The 25378-nt window shown below is 22.3% G+C and overlaps 8 protein-coding genes across 8 annotated transcripts; 6 read left to right on the top strand and 2 right to left on the bottom strand. All coding sequences in view use genetic code 6, as the record gives it.

Moving 5' to 3' along the window:
- Positions 1-66: 66 nt before the first annotated feature.
- On the bottom strand, positions 67-1437 carry TTHERM_00329740 (glycoside hydrolase-like protein, putative; the record flags this gene model as incomplete). The annotated part of the gene is made up of 3 exons (XM_001026539.3): positions 67-500; positions 556-1029; positions 1083-1437. The coding sequence occupies 3 exons, from the start codon at positions 1435-1437 to the stop codon at positions 67-69; spliced, it is 1263 nt and encodes a 420-aa protein (XP_001026539.1).
- A 575-nt stretch (positions 1438-2012) lies between these two features.
- Positions 2013-3059, top strand: TTHERM_00329730 (hypothetical protein; the record flags this gene model as incomplete). Its single annotated transcript, XM_001026538.3, has 1 exon — positions 2013-3059. One exon carries the CDS (start codon positions 2013-2015, stop codon positions 3057-3059), a length of 1047 nt encoding a protein of 348 aa, XP_001026538.2.
- A 1263-nt stretch (positions 3060-4322) lies between these two features.
- TTHERM_000329729 (CHCH domain protein) lies at positions 4323-4499 on the top strand (the record flags this gene model as incomplete). The annotated part of the gene is made up of 1 exon (XM_012800690.1): positions 4323-4499. One exon carries the CDS (start codon positions 4323-4325, stop codon positions 4497-4499), a length of 177 nt encoding a protein of 58 aa, XP_012656144.1.
- A 632-nt stretch (positions 4500-5131) lies between these two features.
- On the top strand, positions 5132-5971 carry TTHERM_00329720 (clusterin protein; the record flags this gene model as incomplete). Its single annotated transcript, XM_001026537.2, has 4 exons — positions 5132-5219; positions 5281-5499; positions 5696-5793; positions 5882-5971. The coding sequence occupies exons 1-4, from the start codon at positions 5207-5209 to the stop codon at positions 5969-5971; spliced, it is 420 nt and encodes a 139-aa protein (XP_001026537.2). The 5' UTR covers positions 5132-5206.
- An 849-nt stretch (positions 5972-6820) lies between these two features.
- On the top strand, positions 6821-8591 carry TTHERM_00329710 (DHHC zinc finger protein; the record flags this gene model as incomplete). The annotated part of the gene is made up of 3 exons (XM_001026536.1): positions 6821-7167; positions 7342-7663; positions 8244-8591. The coding sequence occupies 3 exons, from the start codon at positions 6821-6823 to the stop codon at positions 8589-8591; spliced, it is 1017 nt and encodes a 338-aa protein (XP_001026536.1).
- An 858-nt stretch (positions 8592-9449) lies between these two features.
- On the bottom strand, positions 9450-12620 carry TTHERM_00329700 (periplasmic copper-binding protein NosD; the record flags this gene model as incomplete). Its single annotated transcript, XM_001026535.2, has 10 exons — positions 9450-9608; positions 9663-9781; positions 10130-10406; positions 10475-10670; positions 11055-11430; positions 11479-11591; positions 11653-11871; positions 11997-12146; positions 12281-12389; positions 12515-12620. 10 exons carry the CDS (start codon positions 12618-12620, stop codon positions 9450-9452), a joined length of 1824 nt encoding a protein of 607 aa, XP_001026535.2.
- Positions 12621-14565: 1945 nt separating this feature from the next.
- On the top strand, positions 14566-16806 carry TTHERM_00329690 (mannosyl-oligosaccharide glucosidase; the record flags this gene model as incomplete). Its single annotated transcript, XM_001026534.3, has 1 exon — positions 14566-16806. The coding sequence occupies one exon, from the start codon at positions 14566-14568 to the stop codon at positions 16804-16806; it is 2241 nt and encodes a 746-aa protein (XP_001026534.1).
- A 1536-nt stretch (positions 16807-18342) lies between these two features.
- TTHERM_00329680 (endonuclease/exonuclease/phosphatase family protein) lies at positions 18343-24877 on the top strand (the record flags this gene model as incomplete). The annotated part of the gene is made up of 11 exons (XM_001026533.2): positions 18343-18522; positions 18611-18686; positions 18763-18941; positions 19162-19218; positions 19589-19895; positions 20489-20956; positions 21097-21504; positions 21776-22056; positions 22120-22721; positions 22847-23041; positions 23437-24877. Exons 1-11 carry the CDS (start codon positions 18448-18450, stop codon positions 24875-24877), a joined length of 4089 nt encoding a protein of 1362 aa, XP_001026533.2. The 5' UTR covers positions 18343-18447.
- Between the last annotated feature and the right edge of the window lie 501 nt (positions 24878-25378).

The raw sequence follows: 25378 nt of genomic DNA, 5'->3' as shown, positions 1-25378 counted from the left end.
TATTACTTAGTTAATAAAAATACAAAATTATAAATATTATAAAGTAAAATATATTCATTAAACACCTCAATTTTTGTTAAAATTATTTACAGTCCAATCATAAGATAAGTAATTAATTTAATATTTTATCTTTTTTTGTAATATATTTGATAATGTCTATTTTTTTTATTCAGACAAATATTAGCATAAGAGCTAAAGTATAGCTTGCTCATTTGGAGCAAAGTCTCCTTTGTACCATTTAAAAAGCATGCTTAAATTTATTTTATACGATTTTATTTATCGAATTTCTAAAATTTCTACATTTTACTCTATGAAAGATTTAGTACTTAGCTCAATTTATTCATGCAAATTTTCAGGATCATAAACTCTTATTGGTGGGCATGATTTAGCTCCACAATTCAAACAAAAATGAATTCTAAAATCTGTTTTTTAACAACACAGTTTATTTCTTGCATCGTGCTGTTAAAATCTAGGCTTTGATTTATCGCTAAGCGATTTTCCTTTAATTAATAGCAAATTTTAAGCATTAAAATTTTGATATTTACAATTAAATACCTTGCAAGATAAGACAAAAAGTTTTAAATTTAGAGTTTCCAAAATTGTCATTTGCTCTAAGAATTCCATGTTCAATGTCATTTAAAGTGTAATTTTATCCAGCTATGTTGTATTTGTACTTATTGTAAAAATCAGCTCTTTCTGCAGCTGACATTTAGTAAGCTTGATTAGATTTTGACTATTCAATAATTGAGTGGATATTCAATATATTGTAAAGATTTAAGAAGAAAGAAACTTTAGCCTCTTCATTATTTCTTAGGATTTGTGTTTTAATAAAAGGTAGTTTACATATTAAATTGATAAATTATGTATTAAATATATCAGATTTGCTTATTTTTTGATAGTCCACTAATGAACCATCGTCGCTTAAAGCTTAGGCTTTTAAGTCTTAAATAATTATTCTAATATCATGAATTAGCTTGGTGGGATCTTCCATATATATATCTTGTTCATATCCTTCTTCAAAAAAGAACCCTTCAAAGCAAAAATTTGTTTATTTGGAATATTTTTTTAAAAAATTTACTTACTTTACTAATTGCGTGAATCTTGAGTGATATTCAAGACGAGCGAATTATTAGCATGCATTTCAAACTCTTCTTAAATGAATCTCGCTGATTCAGAATTATTACTAAAAACAGGTTTGGAAGTATCTAAAATATATATTGTTTATTGATATTGAGTTGGATTAAATAAATTTTCATTAATATCTTTAATAATTTCTTTTAGAGGATACTTTGTCTATTATTGAATCCAGCTTACAAGATCTCTGCATTTAAAAGTGGATTGAATTAATTTATTATTTTAATTTTAAGAGTCTTTTATTAGGTATTATCTAGCTCGAGTGAATAATTTTAAGTATTCTTAACTTTTTTGGCTATCCATCTATATAATTTCGCTTACTTAGACGTTTAATCCTTATTATAAACTAAATAATTATTAATAAAAAATAAATAAAGTTGAATATTATCAGAAATTCTGTTAAAAAATATATATTATGGTTTGGATCATTAAATCCAAACATGAAATTTTTTAAATTCTATTTTTCAACTCAATTGGCATTATTTTTAATTGATTTAAATAATGAAATGATTTCATTTCAATTTTTTTGTTGCTTTAATTTTTTCTAATCTAGATGTAAATTATATATATACTTATATAATAGAGTTTATTGTATAATATTTTCTCAAAAATATAAAATAATCGAGATATTATGTTGATAGTTTGTTTAAATAATTGAACTAGTGATATTAAGTATTCAAAAGCAAATAATTAGAAGATTTTTGATAAGGATTTGGGTATTATTAAACCATATATAGCCATCTGATTATGTAAATGCTTGTGTTTTATTTATAATTGATTATTAGCTTTAACTTATTAAAACAAATCACAAAAACAAAAACAAAAAAATTGAAATTACTTGATAATAGAATTATTTTGTAGAAGAAATTTTGAAAGCTATGATGCTTAAAAAAAAGGCTCACCAAAGCTTTAATTAGTTTTATTGCTATGAGCAAAAATTTAGGTAGGAAAATGCTCATATGCAAGAAGGAAAGAGACCAATTTCAAAGAGGTGGTCTGTTTTAAACAACATCAATAATATAATTTCTATAGATGACAATATAATAGCAACGAGTAATACAGTTTCGTATGAAGTTAGATTTTGGGATATCAACACAAAGAATTTGGTTTATGTATTGCACTAATGCCATGGATGGGTTAGAAGAATCCTGTATTCAAATAAATCTAAGAGGTTATTCATACTTCTTTCACCAAATACCATGCTAATATACAAAAAAGATCATTCATCTATTGAATTCAGTTTGTAATAATAGGTCCTACTTAACAGTAGATGTGAGATACTTTACTCTAAAAACTTAGTATATTATGCAGGAGAGAATTCAGAAATTGGTGTGATTAACTTAAATAATAAAAAAAGATTAAATTAAAATTTTCTTAACAAACCAATTCTTTCTCTTGAAAAATGGAATAACTATATAATAGCTGGATCAGAACTAGATATTACTTTCTGCAGTAAAATTAATTTATAATAAGAAAAGATTATTGAGAAAGCGCATTCAAGTTCTATTCATATACTCAAAATAATGAAGTAAACGATGTACAATACAGACGTTTTATTTTCAGGATCTTATGATAGAACTTGCAAACTATGGAATCCTTTTACTCTTGAGTTGATAAAAGTCTTAGATTTTTCAGCTGACCTCATTCAAGTTATTAATACTAATTAACTACTAGTTCATCCATTTTAGTTCTCAAAGGCTTATCATAGTATTCTACTATTTGATGTGAATAATGCTTATAATACCCATCTATTACCTTTTTCAGAAGTCAAATACATATCCTCCTTCTACTACATTTAAAATTAAATGATGTTCATTATAGGATTCAAAAATAATACTTTTGAAGTCTTTCAAGCACTAAACAAAAAATAAAACAACAAAAAGAGGGCACAAAACCTTTAAAAAATATTAGCTTGTTAATTGTGATATACTATAAAAATTTTTAAATGTGATCGATACTGATTCCAATACTCAGTGTAACAAAGGAAATTACTTTATATTAAAACTAACTATTTATTTAATTAATTAATTAACACAAAATAAAACTATTTTAATTAAAATTTTTATAAAATATACCAAAAGAATCAATTATTTTTGTATTATTAGTTATAAAACCATATTTATTCGCTGTTTTTATATGTGATCAAAGATATTATTTCAAAGTGAGTACCTTTTCATAAATAACATTAATAATTCCAAAATAAATAATAAATTAATTAAATAATTATCGGATAACTTGGCTATCTTCTGATAATTTCAGAGCGAAATTGCTTTTACTTTTCTTTATTATTTCTTCAATTAAGCAATTCACTTTTAAAAATGAATTAAATTTACAAAAATATCATCTAAAAAAACAAATATAAACAATAAATCTGAAATTTTAAATTATTTTAAATTAAAAAGGTAAAGAAAAATTATAAGTTAATTAATTTCTATTCAGTATTCAAATATAAATTTTAATTCATTTTATTTCTAAAAGTTAATAATTAGAATTTTTTTAATAAGATTAATTATTACTTTTAGTTGAAAAAAATTGTTTTCATTAATCAAACAAAAGTATTAAAAAATTAATATTTTTAAATAAATTATAGAATAATCGTTTTGTTGACAATTAAAATTTATATTTTAAATTAGTTGGTATTTTAATATAGAATTTTTGAAACTAAACTAAAGCAAGCTATTGAAATTTAATTTTGATTAATTTCAAAATAAAATTGAAAATAATATTATAAAAAAAACTTTAAATAGTGTTACAAATTTGAATGAATTAGAATAGAATTGATAAGACAGATATACATTTTTATGATAATTTCTTTGAGAAAATAAGTAATACAATAAATAATTATATATATTCGATTTTTCCAATATATTTCGAATATCAAACATTAATTCTTTTATAAATAGAATTTTAAAAAGTAATTTATAAATAAAAATGATATATTTAAGTTTTTTTAAGATTTAAATAAATATAAAAACTAATCAAATACATTTAAAATTATATTTTTAATTTGTTTATCTTATCTTGGAAAAAGCTTACAATAACAACATAAGTGTAGGTAGGCAATATTAAAAGAAGCTCTGTAAAAAAATGAATTTAATTAAGATCACATACATCTATTTTATCTTATCAAATAGATTCGAACATTTTTTGGAAATTTAGAATATTTTTTAGCTGATAATTTGTATTAAATGATTACTTGTTAAAATATTCTTAAAATAGACAATGTAGATTTTTCTAGAAACGATGGAAATTCAAAAGAATAATCATCTCACTTACTCGAGAAACTGTTTAATACCCATAAACATGAAGCATTATCAAAAATGCTTTGCCAAAATAATAAGATGTAATAACCGTTTCTTGTATGATTGTGAAGTATTGAGTTTAAGAAATTTTTCATCTAAAAATAAACTATTAATTAGTTACTGTTAGGAGGACAAATAACTTTGAATTTTTGTTTTTTTTGGTGGGCAGCGCTAATTGCAGCATATATTAACACATAAGAAGTCAGTAGTTTAAGAAATTTCTTTTAGAAATTGGTTGCTTTGGTATATGCTTAAGAAGATTATGTGAGTAAAAGTGATGGAATATTGTAAAATTAGTATTAATGTAATTACTTAAGAGATAATAAAGAAGCAAAAAGTAAAAGATATCTAAACATGCTTCAAACTTGGTTTTTGATTTGTAAAAAAGAGTTGAATATATAAATGGAAATTGCTTAGCACTTTTCACATTTGAAAATAGAATCGAAAGAAATTAGAAAAAAATTAATATGATTAAGTTTTTTACGAGTTTAGTTAGGTCACTTGGTGGAGTATTGATTAATTAATTGATATGAATGAATGCATACAATAATTTGGTAGCATTTAAAATGATTGACTATTTAATAAATCACACTAAAAACAAGCGAATTTGATAAAAAATTTTACTGCTTGCTATCATTGTGTAATAGAATCTTCCTGAATTATTTGTTATAAATACTCCGAAAATTCCTTTTGATTTTAATATAAATAATAATTCACAAAAAAAAGTAACAAAAGCAAACAACCAAAAAATCAAAATAACTCTAAAAAAAATGCCTAGAAGATGTAATTTATTTTACTTAATTCATAAAAAATTTGAAGTCTAAAAATATTTTTTAAACTACAGCAAGCTCCGGTGGTTTCGGTGGAAGAACTTCCTCTCCTCCTCCCAGAAACACTGCTACTGCTTAAAGACCCGCTCCCGTCTAACAAGCTCCTCCTCAATAATAAACTCAATCTTCCGGTGGTATGTTCTCTGGTCTTGGTGGTATGGTCATGCAAGGTATGGCTTTCGGTGCTGGTTCTGAAGTTGCTCACCAAGCTATCAGATCCATTACTGGTTCTGGTAAGTTATTAAATATATGATTTTTCTCATTTTGTTCTAAATGCATCACTAAATTTCGTTGATTATTAAAAAACTAATTAAAGTGCAAGAAAAATGTTGTGGCTCAAGCAGAAAGAGCAATTTAGTAGATGCTTTTAAAACAAATAAAATATATATAAAATAAATAGTTTCTAACTAATTTTATTATGTTAAATAGGTTCTCACAGCCAACCCTAATAACAATAATAATAAGCTCCTGAATAATACCAACAAAGACAACAAATTTGCGGTGATGAAATGGGCAATTTCTCAACTGTAATACTCTTTGATTTATTTATTATTAAATCCAATTATTTATTTTATTTCTAATATTTAAATACTAAACTCTTTTTTAATTAAACAGTGCTTGAAGAGCTAATCTGAAATAGCCATGTGCCAACCTTACTTGGACGTCCTTAAGGAGTGTCAAAGAAGAAATAATCTCCCTCAATGAGATAAATAATTATTAGCACCTTCCATGCTAAACTCTGAATGAATAGCAAAATCAACTAGCCAGGACTTGAAGCTTAAACAAGTTACATAATATTTATAAGAACCATTTAAATTAAAAAGCATAGCAAATTGAGTTCATATTCACTTCAGAGTCACAAGCATGTAATAGCTTGCTTACTTACTTACTAAATAATAACAAACAACTTTCATTCGGTGCAGGTTTGTGATTGAAAAGCTTGAAAATATATCAACGAACAAACGAACGATTGAGCAAAAGAATGATTGTTGAGGGGAAATTAAATATGAATATATGTTAAATAAATAACCATCCATCCATATATATTATCCCCGTTTTATGAATATTAATAATAACGTATTATAAATATATACTAATAATTCAATACCTTCTATTATATATATATATTTTCCTTTCTTTAGTTTTAATATTTCTTCATTCTTTCACACACTTTCTCATCCTCTTCAATCAATAAATCAATAAATCAATAAATAAATAATTCTTATTTCGTCACTGCATTTCAATTGTTAGAAAATATTATGCATCATAAAATAAGCAAGCAGTATAAACTTAATTCTATTTAAAATATATTTTGTTATTATAAATAAAGTAGTTTATTTAAGTTCTTAAGATATTTATCCATTTTTAAGATTTTTTGATTATTATTAGATTTAAATTATACTTAGTTATATATTCGAGTCATTCATTTTTTTACTTATTTAATTTTAAGAAAATTTAAGAATGTATTTCTTAAAAATATTATTCTTAATTATTTATTTTGGTTATTTAATAGTTTTTAAATTTAGCAAATAAAAAATATATTAAATTCTTGTCATGAAGGAAAGCGAAAGTTATGAAGATATCAGCTCTTCAGATGATGATGATAATGAAGAAACTAAAAATAGCAATTAAGGAAATAATAAATAAGTATCGAAATGCGACATATTATTAGGTAGAACATTATAAGTCGTAACAATTGTCCTTTTGCTACTCTCAAATTACATAGTATATTCGCTATTCTTGCGTAGATGGTTTAAAGAAGATAGGAAATTTTATTTAATGATAAGGGGTATTGAGCTAGATAATACTGGTACATGTCTCTTCATCCTCTATCAAACTTTTTTTTTCCTTGCAATAATTAGCTATTTTAAAGCATCTTTGAGCGATCCAGGTTTTTTAAAGTAAATAAATATTATTCAATTAAAGATAATTTATGTAGGACAAAATGCAAAAAACTAACTTTATTAATATGCAAAGTTTAAATGAAAAGAAAGATTAATTGTGGCATCATTAAAGACATATCACTAATTTCATTTAAAGTGTTTTTAATTTAATTTGAATTCATTAAATAAAAGGAATTTAAAGCCACCTAGTGAATTATTAGAAGAAAATTAAATTATTTATTGTTAGAAATGCCCAGATAAAAAATGGAAGCCATAAAGAGCTCATCATTGCAAAACATGTTAAAAATGTGTTTTTCGTATGGATCATCACTGCACATGGATCAATAATTGCGTTGGATTAAAAAACTAAAAGTATTTCATACTATTCTTAGTTCACTGTGAGATCTACTGCATACTACTTATTATATATTTAGTTTTTAGTGCAGTTCTGTTATATTAAAATACACCAAAGTTATTTATGCTCTTTATAGGAATGACATGGAAGCACTTAGTGGTAATTCAATTTTTTATAAACATTATTTATTGATTCAAATATAAAATAATTCTACTAATTTTTTTAAACTTGTATTAAGGCTTTGCTAAATAAATATGTTAAAACTTATTTAATTTAAATAATTCTAAATCTTCTATCTAAATGAAATAAATATTTTTAATGGAGTAGAGTGAAATAAATATATTAACTTTTAACAAAAATAAATACCTTACCTTGATAAGAATTAATAATAAGTTTTAGAGAAGATAAAAAATAAATCAATTAGATAAGAAGCAATTAATTTTTGCAATAATTTTTATTTAAAAGCCATATTCATTTTTAAAAATAAATTAGAGTTTTTTGTAAACCATTTAATTTTAAAAAAGTAAAATATTTAAAAGAAATTTATAAACATAAATTATTTGACTAAATATTTTTTATTTCTAAATATGGTAGTAAAATAATAATTTTCTGCAACATTATTTATTGATTTTTTGAATGCAAATTAAAATAAATATTAAGTGTTATAATAATTTTGATAAATTTATCAATTTGAATAAATTAAAAAAATATTTCTAATTGAAATTTATTAAAACTATAGGCTATCTTGTTTATTGTCTTGAGTGCCTTATTTATATTTTTAATAAATGAATTCTTATCTGATTAATATGACTGCTTAAAAACAAACTAAACAACCGTTGAATCTTATAAAGAAAAATTTGGAAGACCTTATTCGTTTTTCAATTAGTTGTAATTAGTTTTTGGTTAGGATCAATTTTATTGGCTGATACCTACAAAACCAAAGTATAACTGCAATTATTTAGAACTACTTTATAATGGAGAAGAGCTTGCTGAAATGTTATAATCAAATGCTGATTTTATTGAAGATCACTTTTATAATTAACAAAGTGAAATATATGAAGCCTGTAGAAAATACAAAGTTAGTTGAGTTAGTTAGTAGTTAAGTAAGTTAGCTTTATTTGTGAAAAACTAATCATTAAAAGTTGCTGGTTTTATTAAAAAATTTATTTTAAAAATTTAAATCTATATCACACTACTGTAAATAGTTTAAGATATCTTTTATTTTAATGATCTTGAATTTTTTTAAGTATTTTTAGAAATAAATATTTTAAAATGAAATGATCTAAATTGAAAAAAAACTATTTTTGAATTAATCTAAATAAAAAAATTTATGAATGTCATATTTGTTTTAAAATAAATATAATTGGAAATACATTTATTTAATTTACTAACAAAAATAAAAATGAACTAATTAATCCAATTGAAAACATTTATGAATATTTATCTTAATAGTTTTAAATAAAAATTATAGTAATAATATTTATTTAATCTACTTACTTACTTATATAGATAGATAGATAAAAATTAAAAACAAAATGAAAGAAATTGTAAATAAATAAACAAACAAATAAATGAATAAATCAATAATTTAAATTCAAAATACAAAAAAACATTAAAAACTAAGAATATTTTTGATTATACTTAAACTTCTATAAACCTGACTGATTTGAGTATTTATTTTAGAGGTAAAATATTCTTTTATTTATAAATTAATATAAATATATCTTTTTCAAGACAAATTTAATTTTTTTTGTAAGTTTTTTACCATAAATAAATTTGTTTGTTGCAGAATATAAAGATAGAGAAATCTAATAAAAAGTAAATATCTTAAAACAAGTTTTTTTATTTTATAAATTAAATGAAAATAAAGATAACAAATGTATAAATAGATAGATAGGTATAGAGAGTATAAACAGAAAATTGAGTTAAAAATATTTAAAATTAATCAAAATATTTGGCAAAAATTACTATTTGATTCTAACATATAAGAGAAATCGTAGTTTTGTGGAATTCTAACTAACCCTGAAAATTTATTTTCTTTTCTAACATTTGCAAGTGATTTAATTCTATTTTCAACTAAAATATCAACTTTATTGTTGTATGTCTTTTAAAAAATAAAAATTATTAATAAATAAAATAAATATAATTAAGAATCTACTTCATTATCTTTAATTGTCCCTTAACATTTATCTCTTACAAAAATCCCTACACCAGAATCATTTTCATATACTTTATTATTTAAGAAATTCACTCTGCTATCTTTAACCATCATAATTCCTAGAATTTTGGTTTTATTAAATTAAATTATTTATCATTTATTTATTTATAAGATTTAATTAATATCATTTTTAAATTCTCTTTATTAAATTTAAAACTTTTCAATAAAAAATTTTCATTATTTTTTTTCAAAGTTTCTATAAATTACTAAAATAAAAAATATTCTAATAAAATTAGTTTTGCTTGATATTAGAAATTAAATATGCACACATTAGAACAGTTTTTAAACACAAGTAGTTTTTATATTTATTTTAACTTAGGTTTGCAAACAAATTAGATTGGTAAATGATTATTTTATTAAAAGAATAATTTAGGAAAAAATAATAAATAATTTTTAATTAATTTTACCATGACTTTTATTTCTGTATATTTCATTGCTTTAAATTAGAGGTATAGATGTTACAGAGATGATGCCATCATTATTTTCATAAATGTGGTTTCTTAATATCCAAGCATTTTCACCATCTATTATAAATATACCTTCACATCTTCCTCCGAATATTTTATTTTCAACAATTAACGTATTCACTGAATTACCGCCTCCTAAAGCAATATTTGCTTTCATATTTTCATAAATTTCATTTTTCTCTACTACTGCACTTGCAGTTTCAACAACTAAAACACCCTAACATTTAATAAATAAATAAATTTTCTGAATTAAAATATTTAATTTTAATTTATATTTAATCATACTTATCCCATATTTCTAGATATCTTATTTTTAAAAATATATATTTCTGAGTTATCTTCTGCTCTTATACCACTCTTTTTATTGTAGCTAATGCATGGATTAGACTCTATTTTTGTGTGATTTTTAATACCACTGCATACAATTCCAAAGTCTCTGTTGCCTGAAATACTAATATTACTTTTTATCCTTCCATCGCATCTATTTATATTTCATTTAAGTTAATTATGTTCATTTAATAAGAATTTTTGTTTTATATTTTAAACTTCTAAATTAGAAATTTTTATTAAAAAATTATTTTAAATTTAAGATTCATATTAACTGCTAAACAATTTCTTACAAACACTATTTTATTTTTAAAAATTATTTATTTCTATATTAATTTATTTGTAATTTTAATACTTGTTTTCTTACTTTTTTAAATAAATCTACTCCTTATAAATGCTAACTAATTAAAATCAATTTATTTGCTTGAATGATACTTTAATTAATCTATTCTTTTAGGAGTTAATTTGCACTAATTATATTTCTTATAGTATTTTTTATATATTCTTGATTAAATTATCCATTTATTTATTATTTTACCTGTAGTCTGAATAAGCAACTGTAACAATACCAGAAGAAATATTTTTATCTATTTTATTTTCATAAATGTATGGATCACCGCTAATGACTTCAATTCCAGGTCTATTTAGCCTAATTTCATTTCTGATGATGCATGATTTATTTGATATACCTATTCTAATTCCTGGACCACCAATTTTTTCGATTTTATTGCCTTCCAATAAGACTTGAGAGTCTATCCCTTAACACAGCACACCAATTATTTCATTTTAAACAATTTTAGTGTTTACTATTTTAACGTGATTAGTTGGTTTTGATTTTATATAAATACCTCCACTTTTGTGGTTATGGATTTTACTATCTTTAATCAAGGCATCTCCATTTTGGATTAATACACCTAATATAATTTAATTAGAACTATTCAAAATTAATTAGTAATACTTACCTATTGTGTCTTAGTTTTTATGCCCTTTAACTTCAGTTCTATTTAATATCAGTTCTCCATTTTCTGAAACTAAAATAGCAGGTAGAATCTGCTTAAACGTATATGCAATAAAACTTTTAAGATTAAATATTTTTATGTTTTATTTAAATTACATAAAATACAAATTATAATTACTTTAAAGAGAGAAGTGAGTCTTCAATGAACATTTTGCCTGAATACACAGTCACAATACTATGAACATACTAATTTATATTGTATACATCACAAAGTTCTTTTTCTGGAGGTGAAACATAGGTAATTATATCTTAATTTATATCTCTTTCTATAATTTCTTAGTTGTTTACATTCAAATTCTTAGTAAAATGACTCTTTTTATATCCTTCATCCTTTTCACTTAAACATGGAAGTTAATAATAAAATATATGTAACATTATAGCAATAAAAATGAACATCAAAATAAATTAATGCAAAAAAGCTATTAGTATTTATGCTAAACAATATAAATTAAAGCTATTTACTCTTCTACTTATCCTGTGTGGGCTATTTTTAAGCCAACTAAATGACATTTCTCACTTTTTTACACATTTAATAATATAACTGGACCTTTATTCCCTAAAATGACTACATCTCCGCTTTTATCTTTTGCTTCCAATCTCAACTAAGGTTTTCTAAATATATATTTGATAAAAAAATTTTCTTAAAAGAGTATTTTTAGTTATTTATTTTGCATTCTTTTTTTAAATTCTAAGGTAAATTTAAAAGCATAATCTGCTCATATGCTGTAAATTCATAATTTATTTACGTTATTTTTAAGCATTCTTAATAAAGACCTGGCGCAATCTTAATAACACAACCAGGAAGAGATTCATCAATAGCCTATTAAATTGTTTTAATTGGACCCTTTTCAGAATCTTTTCATTTATTAAAGGATTATAATTTGAATATAGCTGCCATTGTTTGTTTTTAAAAAATATTATCATTCATTCTATTAAGATAGAAAGAAGGATTTAAACTTAAACTTTATTTGATTGTTTACCAACAATAATTTGTTGCTTAAATGCAGCTAGAATCTTAACTTCATTCGAACCTTTTGTTTTATTAATAGAGCTTGATTTCAATTATCCATTTCCACTTGAGTTCATTTTCTACCTTTGAATATTATTGTTTATTTCCTTTGTTAATATTATAGCACTAATAAAAAAATGCGCTATTGATAGAATAATTGATAATTTGTTAAAAAATTAATTAAATTGTATAAATTAATTAATTAAAACTGTATTTTAATAACAAGCAATTTTATTATTAGAAGATAACCCCAAATTAATTGATAAATACACTAAACTTTAAAAAATGTTAAATAAATATAGAACGACTAAAAATTAATTTCATCAGTATTTTATTAATCAATTTCATTATTCAATTTGTTCTACCTTAATTTATAATAATTTCATTTATAATATATTTTATTGTTCATAAATTTGATGAAGAAAATTAATAAATGTATATTTATTTCTTCTAACATTTTTATCAATTTATTTGTTTCATATAAAACCAATAAATAAGTTTATAAAAAATATAATTTTATCAAACTCTAATTAAAAAAATCTATTTTTTTCTCAGTAAAAAAAACCTATTATTAAAAACCTCAAAAAATAACAAAAAAAAACTTTTTACGTACTTTGTGTAGATGTTTATTTGTCAAATTTTTGATAATATAAAATAAAACATTTAAATAAAAGATAAAATTTTGTCAAAAAAGAATATATATTTTAAATAACTTGATGAAGATTAGCTACATTAATTCATTATGCAAATTGTATTGTTTATTATCTTAATATCAGCAATTTGACTCCAAAAATCTTATAAATAAAATATTATTTCATAAATAAAAATATTTTTTGTTTGTTTAGAATATAATTTGATGAATTAATAATATTGAAAAATTTAAATAAAAAAATAGAAATTAATAGATTAAAAATATTTTTTTTGGTTAAATTTTCATTTATTTCTTGATATTAAATTATTATACTTAGATATCTAATCATCTTAATTTTATTGGATAACTTTTTCCTCCTATTTTTGGATTTTCATTAAAATACATTGAGAAATTAAAACAAATTATTTCAGATTCATGCTCAAAAAATTATTAATCACTTTGACATGGGAGAATAAAAAGAAAATCTTGTATTTTGGTTTAATTTCATTTGTTAGCTTCATATTAAGCTATTAGCACTTTGTTACTTTGTTGGGAAAATTAAAAAATAAATCAGAAATTTTAGACGTAAATATTATTTATGAGGAAAATTTAGTCTCTAGATTTTGTGTTAATGAGTCGATTTAAATTTATAATCTTTTATAGAATCAAATATTTAATAGCCACTACAATTAATTTTATTTACGAAACCAATTTAAGTATTGTAAAATTTAATCATCAAATTAACTTTTTGTAAGTGCTTCATTTAGCTTTTTTTTTATTTTTGCCATTATTATTTTTCAAAAGTATAGTATTTTTTTAAGCATTATTTCTAATCTTAATAAACAATTTGATATATTTTATATTACACTCTAATCTAAAATTATGTAGGTAGATGTTTACTTGATTTTAAGAAAGAATTTTATATTAAAACTTTAATTTTATCTCATTTTTTGATCAGGTCAGGGTAGTTACTCCAAACTTTAACTAATCTCTTAACAAATAGAAAGTATGCAAAATTTACTATAATATAAGCTGAAAATATTAACTAGCATGATTTTAACAACTGAACCTTATGTTCATTCATCCTAACACTGTCAAAAAAATTTAGACTAGGTTACTAATTTAAACTTTTAAGTTATTTTGTTTATTAAAATATATTCCACAAATAAATTTGATCTTAAATGAGAAGCAAATAATTCGTGTTATTGAGTTAGATATTTAATTATTTTGGGTTTTAAATAATCAAACCTGAATAGATTCTCTAGATTTCTTCAATTATTAACAATAATGTTAATAGAAAATAAAGAGGATTTGATTGATAGTCAAAAGATTTAATTAATTAATAATTAAATATAAATAATTGCTGTTTAATAACAAAAATTGATTTTCAAATGCTTAAAATAACAATATTAGGATTTTTGTTGTTAGCAGGTGCTATCTGCTATAGCTATTAAGGATATAATGAGACAGATCCTTATAGATGGGGTTTATACAAACCTTAATTAATCCATGCTATTAGTTAAAGCACAAATAACCCACTTGTTGTTAGTCAGGCATACTTCCGCAATCACGAGGCTAGCTTGACCCTAAGATATTAATTCCCTAAAAGACGTAGTGACAAGATCATTTACAACTACAGAGTTAATACTGGTGTAGGGAATTATGCTTCATAAGAGGTTTATGATCCTTTGCTTGGCGACTTATAGATGCTACAAAATTATATCAGATTAAATCCTACTGATTGGATTGATACAACAAGAAATATCACATCTAAATCTAAATCATTAAAAAATAAGCACTTAGAAGTTGGTTTTATTTACGCTATTGCTTTTGAGAATTTTGAACAACCTTAAAATGGAACAAACAACTCAACTGCCACTAGATCGTTGCTAATCAAAAATATTACTTAGAACGAAATAGTTATTGTTTCTAGCTGTTTGTAGCATAAAATAACAATTATTGGCAAAAATTTAGCTGAAAAAATCTCATTTAGAGGTATTGCTTCAGATGAGAAAGACAATTGGGATGTTGAAAGTTTACTTAAAAAAATTAAATACAATTTTAACAATTCAGTTGAAAACAATTCCACCATAATTTTTGTTAAGACAGCCACTAAGCTTAATGTCGGAGCTGAAATATAAGTTTACTATACACCTAATGTTAATGCACATTATATTTATATAGATGATCAATAGATAACCAACGCATTAGATCCATATGTTTAAAAGAATTTCAATGCAGCATTTAATGTTGAAAATTAAACTTCTACAAACCTAGTTAAGTAGCTTTAAAGTTAGAATTAATTTTAGTTGATTAGATATCTTATCTAAGTAAATTAAAAAAGATCTTACTCTCAATTAGCATAACAAAGAACTATAAGTAAAAGTGAGATGACTTGTGCTACTCAAAGCTTTTACAACTTAATGGGAGGTATACAATACACTTATGGAAATCTTTTATGTGCTTAGGATGAGGAAATTTGTTAGGAATATTTACCTTTATTTAGTACAACTCCTTCACGTTTAGGCTTCCCTCGTCCATTCCTGTGGGATGATGGATTCCATTAGATGCTCTCTTGTCAATGGGACCTAGATTTTTGCAAATAAGATATTGAAAAGTGGTTTAATACTATTTCATCTTCAGGCTGGATTCCTAGAGAGTAACCTAGAGGACCAGAAGACCGCTCCTACATCCCAGGATTGTATGAAGATAATAAAGATGGAAACCCTCCTTCTTTCTTGTTTAATTTGCTTTACATATAGAAGTAGGAAGGTTAAGAAGAATACATTCAAAAACTCATTCCTAAAATTGAATTATGGTTTGGCTGGTGGATGAATATTCAAAGTGTGCAACAAGACACAAATTCTACTTCTTCGGATTTATTACTTTTTAAGTGGTGGGGTCCAAAGGAAACCTACAACTTGGGATCTGGTATGGATGACTGGCCAAGAGTTGAAAATTTCGATGAAAAATTATATGTTTCTAAATATAATATTGATGCCAGCGCATGGGCTTACTTTTTTAGTTAATCACTTGCCATCTTAACTAACAATTCCACTTACACTGAAACAGCAGAAAAGATTAAAAATTCTATCAATGAAGTCCTTTTAAACAAAGAAGACTCAATTTATTATGATATGCTTTACAATACTACAGTAAACAAGCATGGATAAAATTTCACTTAATACCATTTATCTACTCATTTAGGATATCCTAACTTCCTTCCATTGATGCTAGGTTTAGTCAATGATACTAAAATTTTAGAAAAACAAATCTTGGCCATGATGAACTAAGATACTTTGTGGACTCCTTATGGCATCAGAAGTTTAAGTGAAAAAGATGAATACTTTGGAAAATCATCCAATTATTGGAGAGGACCTATTTGGATTAACATGTAGTACATGATTTTAAGAAGCATGAAGCTTTACTACTGGGATAGCTCTGATATCGTATAAGAGTTTTACGAAACATTAAGATAAAATGTTATATAAACAGTATGTGGAGAATTTGAAACAAGAGGATACTTCTTTGAGCACTTTAACTAAAAGCTTGATGGTAAAGGAGCTGGAAATCATCCATTCAATGGATGGACTAGTTTGATTACTCTAATTATTACTGAGTCATACATATGAATATAAAATAATTTTAATATTTTTTATAGGATTAAAAGTAAAATTTATATATTAATGAAAATTTATTTTTAATAAATAAATAATTTTAAAAGAAAATTAATAAATAAAATTATATCTTAAATAAATTCTTTATTCTAGTGAAAGGGAGGAACTAAATTTATGTAATTGAATTTAATATTATATATTTATAAATTATTGATTGATTTTATGGTATTAATTAAAAGAATAAATTTATTTTTTGAGAAATAAAAAACATTTATAAAAAAATTCACAATTTAAATTCAATATTTATTTAACTAAAAATGACATTTAAAATGTTAAAGATTTTAGAAACAAAAATCCAAAAAAACACTTTTTAATATGGAAAAACTGAGATTGATTGATTATATGCAAAATAATATAATTCTAAATAAGTAATTTTTAAGACATTTTTCTCAACTATATTTTAGTGTTTTATTAAGAATTTGGTTTAAATGAAAAGAAAATTTTAATAATTTAATGTTAATAAAAAAAATATTTCGATGCTCATAATTAAATTATAAATATGATATTTATGATTAATTTTTTACTCATGTACTTTTTCAAAGCTGAAAAGATAACAATATCTATGCTTATCACTTTGAATGATTTAATTATTATTTATTTATTATGCATGCTTTCATTTTAGGTGTTATTAAAAAAAATAAATTTCTTGAAAAATAAAAATTTAAATAAAAAATGGAAAATATAAATTATATATTTATGTTTTATCGAAAAGATAATTAAAAATAAAAGATTTTGGAAAGAAAAATCCAAAAAAAATACTTAGAAATAAGTAAACCTATAAAAATATTATAAAAAATAAAATATAAAATGAGTATTTATTTAGACATATGTTCGTGTTTATAAAGCTAATATTCTTGCTAAAAGATTACAAAAAATTTGAAAACCACTCAAAATGAATAATATCTTTTAATTAATTATCAAATTTTTGATTAAATTTTTGATAATATATTAGGATAACTATTCAATACACTGTTTATATTTATTTAAATGTCAAGATATTTTAACTTGATTACTATTTAATTTTATTAAATAATAACCATAGAATTAAATACTAGTTATTTTTAAATACTAATTTTACTTCAATTTTTTCTTTTTGTAAAATGTAATCTATTATTTTTTAATTAATTTAGCCCATTAAGCAAATTTAGATACTCAAAATTAATTTTCTGATACCTTTTCTTGCTTATAAAAAAACAAGAAAATTGACTGACCACATAACATACTCACTTACTTAAGTTAATTTTTGATTAATCTAATCCCCTACTAATAAAAATTCTAGCTTTGTTTGATATCTTTTTTTTGAGATTATATTGATTGATTAATGTATTAGTTGCTTTAATTAATTTGATTCGAAATATATTTATGATATAGTCATATTTAATCAAAGTCTTAATAATTTAATAATTAATAACATTTGAAGATTATTGATTCATTCATAGAGTCAATCTATCTATTTATCAATCAATTAAAATAAATAAATAGATTAGACATTTAGAGATAAAAACTAACTTTCTTTTCACTAAATAACAAGATAAGCAAATAGAAGGATAAAGAAAAATCAATAACTATTTCATATTAAAAGTTTAAGCTAGGTTAATGTTTGGCATATTTAAGAAAGAAGGATGCAATTTATAGCTCTTTACGCTTAAGATAGGTTCTCAGGGATTTCTTGTAAAATATTACTCTAATGAATAGAATCAAAATATCATTTTAAGAAGATATATGCAATGAATAAAATAAATAATAATGTAAAATATAGATTGAAGCAAAGAAAACAATTACTAATATTGAATCAAAGATACTTATCGGCTTCGATGGAAAAATACAAGAGTTTAGTAAATCAATATTAATAGATAATTTAGCATTTTAAAGTGGAGTTTATATGTGCTAAATACATTTTAATTAAAATAGATTGGGATGAGAAAATAAACTTTTAGAAGAATAGTTAGGTTTTAATGTCTGCATTTTTAGGGATAATTAATATACTCAATTAAAATTTTCTAGTGTTTGTAGAAGAAGTTGATCAAATATGTGTCATAGATGAATATTAGATTTTTGAGTGCAAGAAAGTGGAGTTAATCCATATGAGTGTAAAAATAATTAATTTTCTTATTAACTTGAGAAATAATATTTCATATGTTGATTGATGATAAATGCAAAATAAAAAAACATGTTATCAAAAACTAGCAAAAATGAAAGCTAAAAAAGAAATATTTTAATTAAAAAGTTTTAAATTTGTATTTTAAATATGCAGAATTTAAGATAAAATTAAAATTTAAAGAAATCTAATTTTAATCTTAACATAAATAGTATAACAAGATGGAGTTAAGCAAGGAAATAAAATCATATATAGAGAGAATTGAAAAGGTAATTAATTAAAAATCTGTTCGGTTAAAATGACTATTTGGCTATTTTAAATTAGAAGAGTATTAAATTAAAATAATTCGTAAGGAGAATATCCTTTATCTTTAAAGTAACATTAATACTTAGAGAAATTCTAATTAATAAATTGGAAAACTCTTTAGTAACTTCAGTAAAAACTTACTTAATTCCCCTCCTTTAATTAAAAATTTTGTCAATATAATTCTTTTAAAAAAAATTTGATCAAATCTATTTATTACCAATTTATTTCTTTTAAATACCATATCGCCAAATAATAATTTACGATAAGAAAATTTATGACAGCTATCTAAAGCAAATAAAATTTAAACAAATTAATCAACAAATATACATATAGATTCTTAGTTTCGGTCACTATTTCGCATTTAATTATCCACTAAGCTTAAGTTTATAAAAGTAAGAAGAAATAAAGCATAAAAGTCCTTTAATTTCATTAGCAAGTCATTTTGAACCTCAGTATTTTTGGAATCACTCCATGATGAAGCCTCTTATAAATTAAAACATTTCCTTTTAGTGGCACTTGCAGCTCATTTAAGGATATGTTAAAAATTTTTAGTGCCAAATTGATAAAAACATTATTGTTAATTATTATTTGATTTCACGTAGATCTATCTTTAGAAGTGGAACTCGTTGTAATCATAGAGGTAATTCATTTATTCATTCTAAAAAAATCATTTCAAATAATTTATTATCTTCTATAATTTTATTTGTTAAAATTAATTAAATGATTTATAAAATATTTATTTAATGGAAATAATTATTTATTCAAAGGAAAGCAATTACTTTATTTAAATGGAAGAATCTAAAAATTATTTTTTATGCAATAAATCAAATAAAATAATTTTTAAGTAAATAAGCAAATAAATGCTGCTACAAATTATCTTTTCTTTGGATTGATAAATATTAAAATAATTTTGTAAATAAATATCAATTATAAAAAATAATTACTATTAATCAGTAAAATTCTTTAATTTGATATTGAATAATTTTATTTATTTAAAAAAGATGAAAGAGAAATTAAGTAAAAAATTTTATAAAAAATAATATTAATCAAATTTATTTTATCTAATTAATAAAATCTCAAATTTTAATTCAAAAATTTTTTAGATTTATTCTTAATCTTTTCTATTTTAATATTTTCTCTTCAGATTAAATTTATAGTTAAAAAATAACAGATTCCAACAAATGCATAAATGAATAAATATAAGAATTAATAATATTTATAAATTAATTTAAGGTGTTGATACTGATGGAAATACAGCTAATTTTGTTGAGCATGAGTCTATCTATATTTTTAATAAAGGAGAGAAAATAACATCTCATATTTAGATTAGAGGCTCACTGCCAATTTTATGGGAATAAGAAGGTTTGAAAGGAAAAATAAGATTGGCTGGCGGTGAACACTTGAGTTTGCAATCATTTAAAAAACATTTTTCTGATATCACATAAAAATATGGCAAAATATTTTCAGTAAGTTTAATGGCTGAAGGGCGTTCTGGTGAGAAGTTATTAACAGGGACATTTAAACAGCATTATGATTTAGCTAAAGAATTTCATATGCTAGTACAATATGATACATTTGATATAAAACATCATTGCAAAGGAGGAAAATATGAAAACATTAACCCATATATAATTAAAAATCTAACCCCAATATAAAGATAGTATTCCTATCTACTTCTTAATACACCATAGTTCTAAAAAGGTAAATAAAAAATCTAATTAATGTTATTAAAATTAATTAAATCTCAATTTATTCTGAGTTAAAAATTTTATTTCTATGCTAAACAATGAAAATAAATTTTTTACATTTTATAATGTTGGATTATATTTTTTTAAAAATAGGAGTTATAAGGACAAATTGCAAATCTTCCTTGGATAGAACAAATATATTTTAATCTAAAATTGAATTAAATACATTATAGTTGATGCTTAAAGATCTATATGGATACGACTTTTTTTAAGTTTATAAATAAGATGCTTTAGATATGATGGAAAATTAAAAGTAATGCATTCAGTTTGTTAAACAATTTAAAATATTATGGTCATAAAATGGTGATAATATCTCTTAGCATTATGCAGGAACTAATGCCTTAACTTCACATGCAACTAAGACAGGATCTGGAGGCTTGTTTGGAAAGTTGAGAGGAAAACTAAGTAGTATAAAAAGGCTATATGAAGGCACATTTTAAGATTCTCATAAATAAGAGGCAATCGATCTCATACTAGGAAGACATGTTGATTCTTAAAAATGTAAAAATAATTTAATAAAAATATTTAAAATAAATAATTAATGTTGAATAACTAATATTAATTTAAATAAAATTTTCAAATATTTTTGATTTTTATTAAAAAAATTTTGATTTGATTAGAATGAATGAATTTTAAAAGAATAGATTTTTTTTGTTTTTGTTAAAATGAAATATTTCAAGAAAAATAGTAATAAAATATTTACGAAAAAACTGAATCCATTAAAAAAAAATTATTAGATGAAAATAAAAAATTAAAATTTTTTTTAATAAAGCATTGAAGTTTGAATAGGAACTAAAGGAAGAAGCTTTTAGAAGAGAAAGCTAGTTTTTATTAAAGAAATAAATATCAGTTTATATTACAACCTGGAATATCAAAAAGTTCTTACCTAAAAATACTCAGTTTAGCTTAAAAGGTTTATTTGACTTCTAAAGTTATAAAGCTCCTGATATTTTAGTTCTCTGTTTTTAAAAAAAACCTGAATATAAAATAGAAAACCTTGATTAAAATTGCTAAGATAAAACTGAGAGATAATTTTGGATCTAGCTCATTTAAGTAACTAACTTAAAACTAATTTTTGTGAGTTGATGAAATTAACTTTATAACTTATAATAATAGTATAATATTTTTAGCTTGGATTTACCAGAGTATGTCGAAGTAGATTTTCATAGTTCAGGTGGATTAATGACTGTCATTTTAGCTTAAAAAAGTATTATTGAAGATATAACAGCTGTAGAACATGACGATATTGTATCTACTTCTGTGGGAAAAGGAACTGTAGTTATTAAATTAAGTGTTTGTAATACAAAATTATGCTTTATAAATGCTCATCTCTAGCCAGGATAGAATAAAACATAGGAGCGCTTTTAGTAAATTGGAGAAATCCATTAAAGAGCATTTTAAAAAGAAGGAATGTCAAAGTATAAGAGAGAGAAAATCGAAAAAGCAGATAAAATCTTTCTTGCGGGAAACTTAAACTTTAGAGTGAATTTAGATTGTAATGAAAGTTTAAGATTGTTAAGCAAATTGACAGATTCAAATATTTAGCCAGAAAAATTTCATGCTATTTTTTAACAGTATTTAGGAAACGATTAACTTATTCAGTTTAAAAAAGGTATAGTTTGTAATTACTAAGAAGCTGGTATCACATTCCTTCCCACTTACAAATATACTGTGGGATAAAATAAATATGACACTTAGAAAGAAAAGGTTCATAGTTGGTAATTAATTTTATTAAACTATGGCATTTCAGTATGATTTATTACACATTTATTTAAGTTTAAGAATTAACTTAAATTTAATTAATTAATTACTTTATTTATTTACTTATTTACTTATTTTAAAGGTGTGATAGAATCTTAATGTGGAATAACGAAAATAATCATGTCATGAAAAAGCAATAAGAATAATAAGATATAGAAATAGAATCTTAGTTTTTACCTTTCAATGCTTTGATAGGTAATTAAAAACAACAAAAAACATATAGAGAAGGTCTTCCACTTTTTTACAAAAGAAAAGAAGTAGAAATCAGTGATCATAAGTAATTTTATTGTTTTAATTTTATTTTATACAAGCATTACATTTCCTCAATTTAAGAAATAAATTTATACTATTTGCATCTTTAATTTTTAGAATTTTTTTATTCTTTTTATTGATATTTCTTCATTTATGCTTCTTATTAGAATTTATTTTTTTTTGAATAACTCATTTGACTTTTTTGATAATTTCCCTGTTTGATTTATGTAAAAAAAAAAAAAACAAATTAAAATTTTCTATTAAATTTACTTTAGCTAGCTATAAAAAATAAATTTAAGTTATATTTTGAATAGTTAAAATAACTAACTGATAAAATTATTTCAAATAATATTTTAATATTTAAAAGATTTAAAATATGTTTTTTACAAATAAATAATTCTTACTAAAAATAATTAATAGACCTGTTTGCTGCTACTATATTATTACAGTTAAAGAAGAAGATGCTTAAAAAAAAGATAAAATATTTAAGGATTTAGTAAGTAAAAGAAAGTGCGATGATGCCTTAAAAACTAATTAGCAAAATATATTGTAAGAATTTTGGTAATAGGACGATGATGATAATGATGGAAGATAATCTGTTCCTCAAAAAAAAGAAGATTACAAGTAAATTATAAATTCTTTATAGAATGACCAACAGTAGTTTGAGGAAAGTGAAGACTATGATGAAGAAGATGATGAAGAAGAAGATATATAAGGAGATTATGATAAAAGTCAATATTATATAGATTAGACTTAGATGAATCATACAGCCAAACCAAAATACAAATACTCAGAAGATTATTCTGATCTATAAGCAGATTAATTAGCTGCTTTAAACTTCTCTAACAATATGGAAATAAACAAATTAAGAAATAAAAATGGTAAAAATAGATTCAAAAATGCAGTAGAAGCTACTTAAAAGAAGGAAAAACCTCAATAGGAATAATCTTAAGAAAGAGATCTTTGTTTGATGAAATATCCAAGTGAAAAAGATGCTAATTTTGTTACTAAACATAAATTCTAGTCTGATTTCTAAAGGAATAAAATAATTAATGATCCTCAATATCAGTAATAAAATTAATAGCAATTATTTTTATCATAAGTGCAAAAAACATAATAAGTTGGTACAAATTCGTTACTCCACCCACATTCTCATATTGTTTATTGTAAACCAACTGAAAATCTTGAATAAGTCAATATAAATCCACCATCACTTCAAAAATTCTCCAGCCACATTTTACTAAGTAATTCTGATAACTTAAAATTGACATCTAATGATAAAATCGTTAACGATTATCGCTTATCTGGAAATAATGGAAACAAATAATACTAAAATTTCCCTTTACTTAGCACATCTGATAATGAAGGAAAAATAATATAATTTAATTTACAAAATTAAGGATAGCACCAAACTAATCCTTATGCTCTCAGTGATTAAGATAGTTATCATTTAAAAGCCAATCACAATCATTAAATCAACTAAGCAGGTTAAATGAATAATTAAATTCAAAATAATTAAATTACTTAAAATAATGAAAATTTTCAAGCAAACGAGAGTGCTTCTGGAATAGAAAACTCATTTTATTTTGTAGAGTCTAAAATAAGAAATTTTGAAGAAAGTAAATAATAATTAATATAAAATGATAACTAGAGCTAAAAAAAATTTTATAGTGATGCAGAAATATATCAAAGCTAAAATAAAAGCCATCGCAAGACAAGTGAAGGCAACTAAATAGATTCTACATAAAATAATTTATAAAATAAGGAATAGTAGTAAGGATAAATTAATAAAACTAAAGATGTTGAAGTTGTTAAATATGATAAGTTAGTAGTAATTGAAAATTATAAGCAACAGAAATGAATGATAAAATTGTTAAAAAAATATTTTGTAAAAAATAAATATGTAAATCATTTTAATAAATAACCTTAAATAGTTAGTTAGTTAGTATATTTTTAAACCAAAATAGTTTATTAAATTTGTATTAAAATTTTAATCAAATACCCAAATTAATTATATTAACAAAGTTAATAAAAGCTAATCAACGATTCTAATTTTACTTACAAATTAAAATCTTTTAAATAAAATTAATATTTATTTTTTTTAAATTTTACTAAAATTTTTAAATATTTAAACTTAATTTTTTTATTATATCAATAGATGAATTCTTAAAGAAATTAATTATAATTTCTTTACACATAAAAGCATTTTATATTTTTTAAGGTGATATCAAAAAATTAATTCAATAATATAATAAATAAAAATTGTTATTTTTTGTTTTTGAAAATTTTTTTAAAAAGTAAAAAAATTTTTATTAGAAAATGACTTCTTTGTTTTTAGATATTTTAAACAAAGAAATATAAA

The sequence above is a fragment of the Tetrahymena thermophila genome (genome assembly GCF_000189635.1).
Source record: "Tetrahymena thermophila SB210 genomic scaffold scf_8254010, whole genome shotgun sequence".
In the NCBI taxonomy this organism is placed as follows: Eukaryota; Ciliophora; class Oligohymenophorea; order Hymenostomatida; family Tetrahymenidae; genus Tetrahymena; species Tetrahymena thermophila.
Note: the sequence above shows the minus strand (reverse complement) of the source record. Positions and strands in the feature narration are given on the sequence as shown.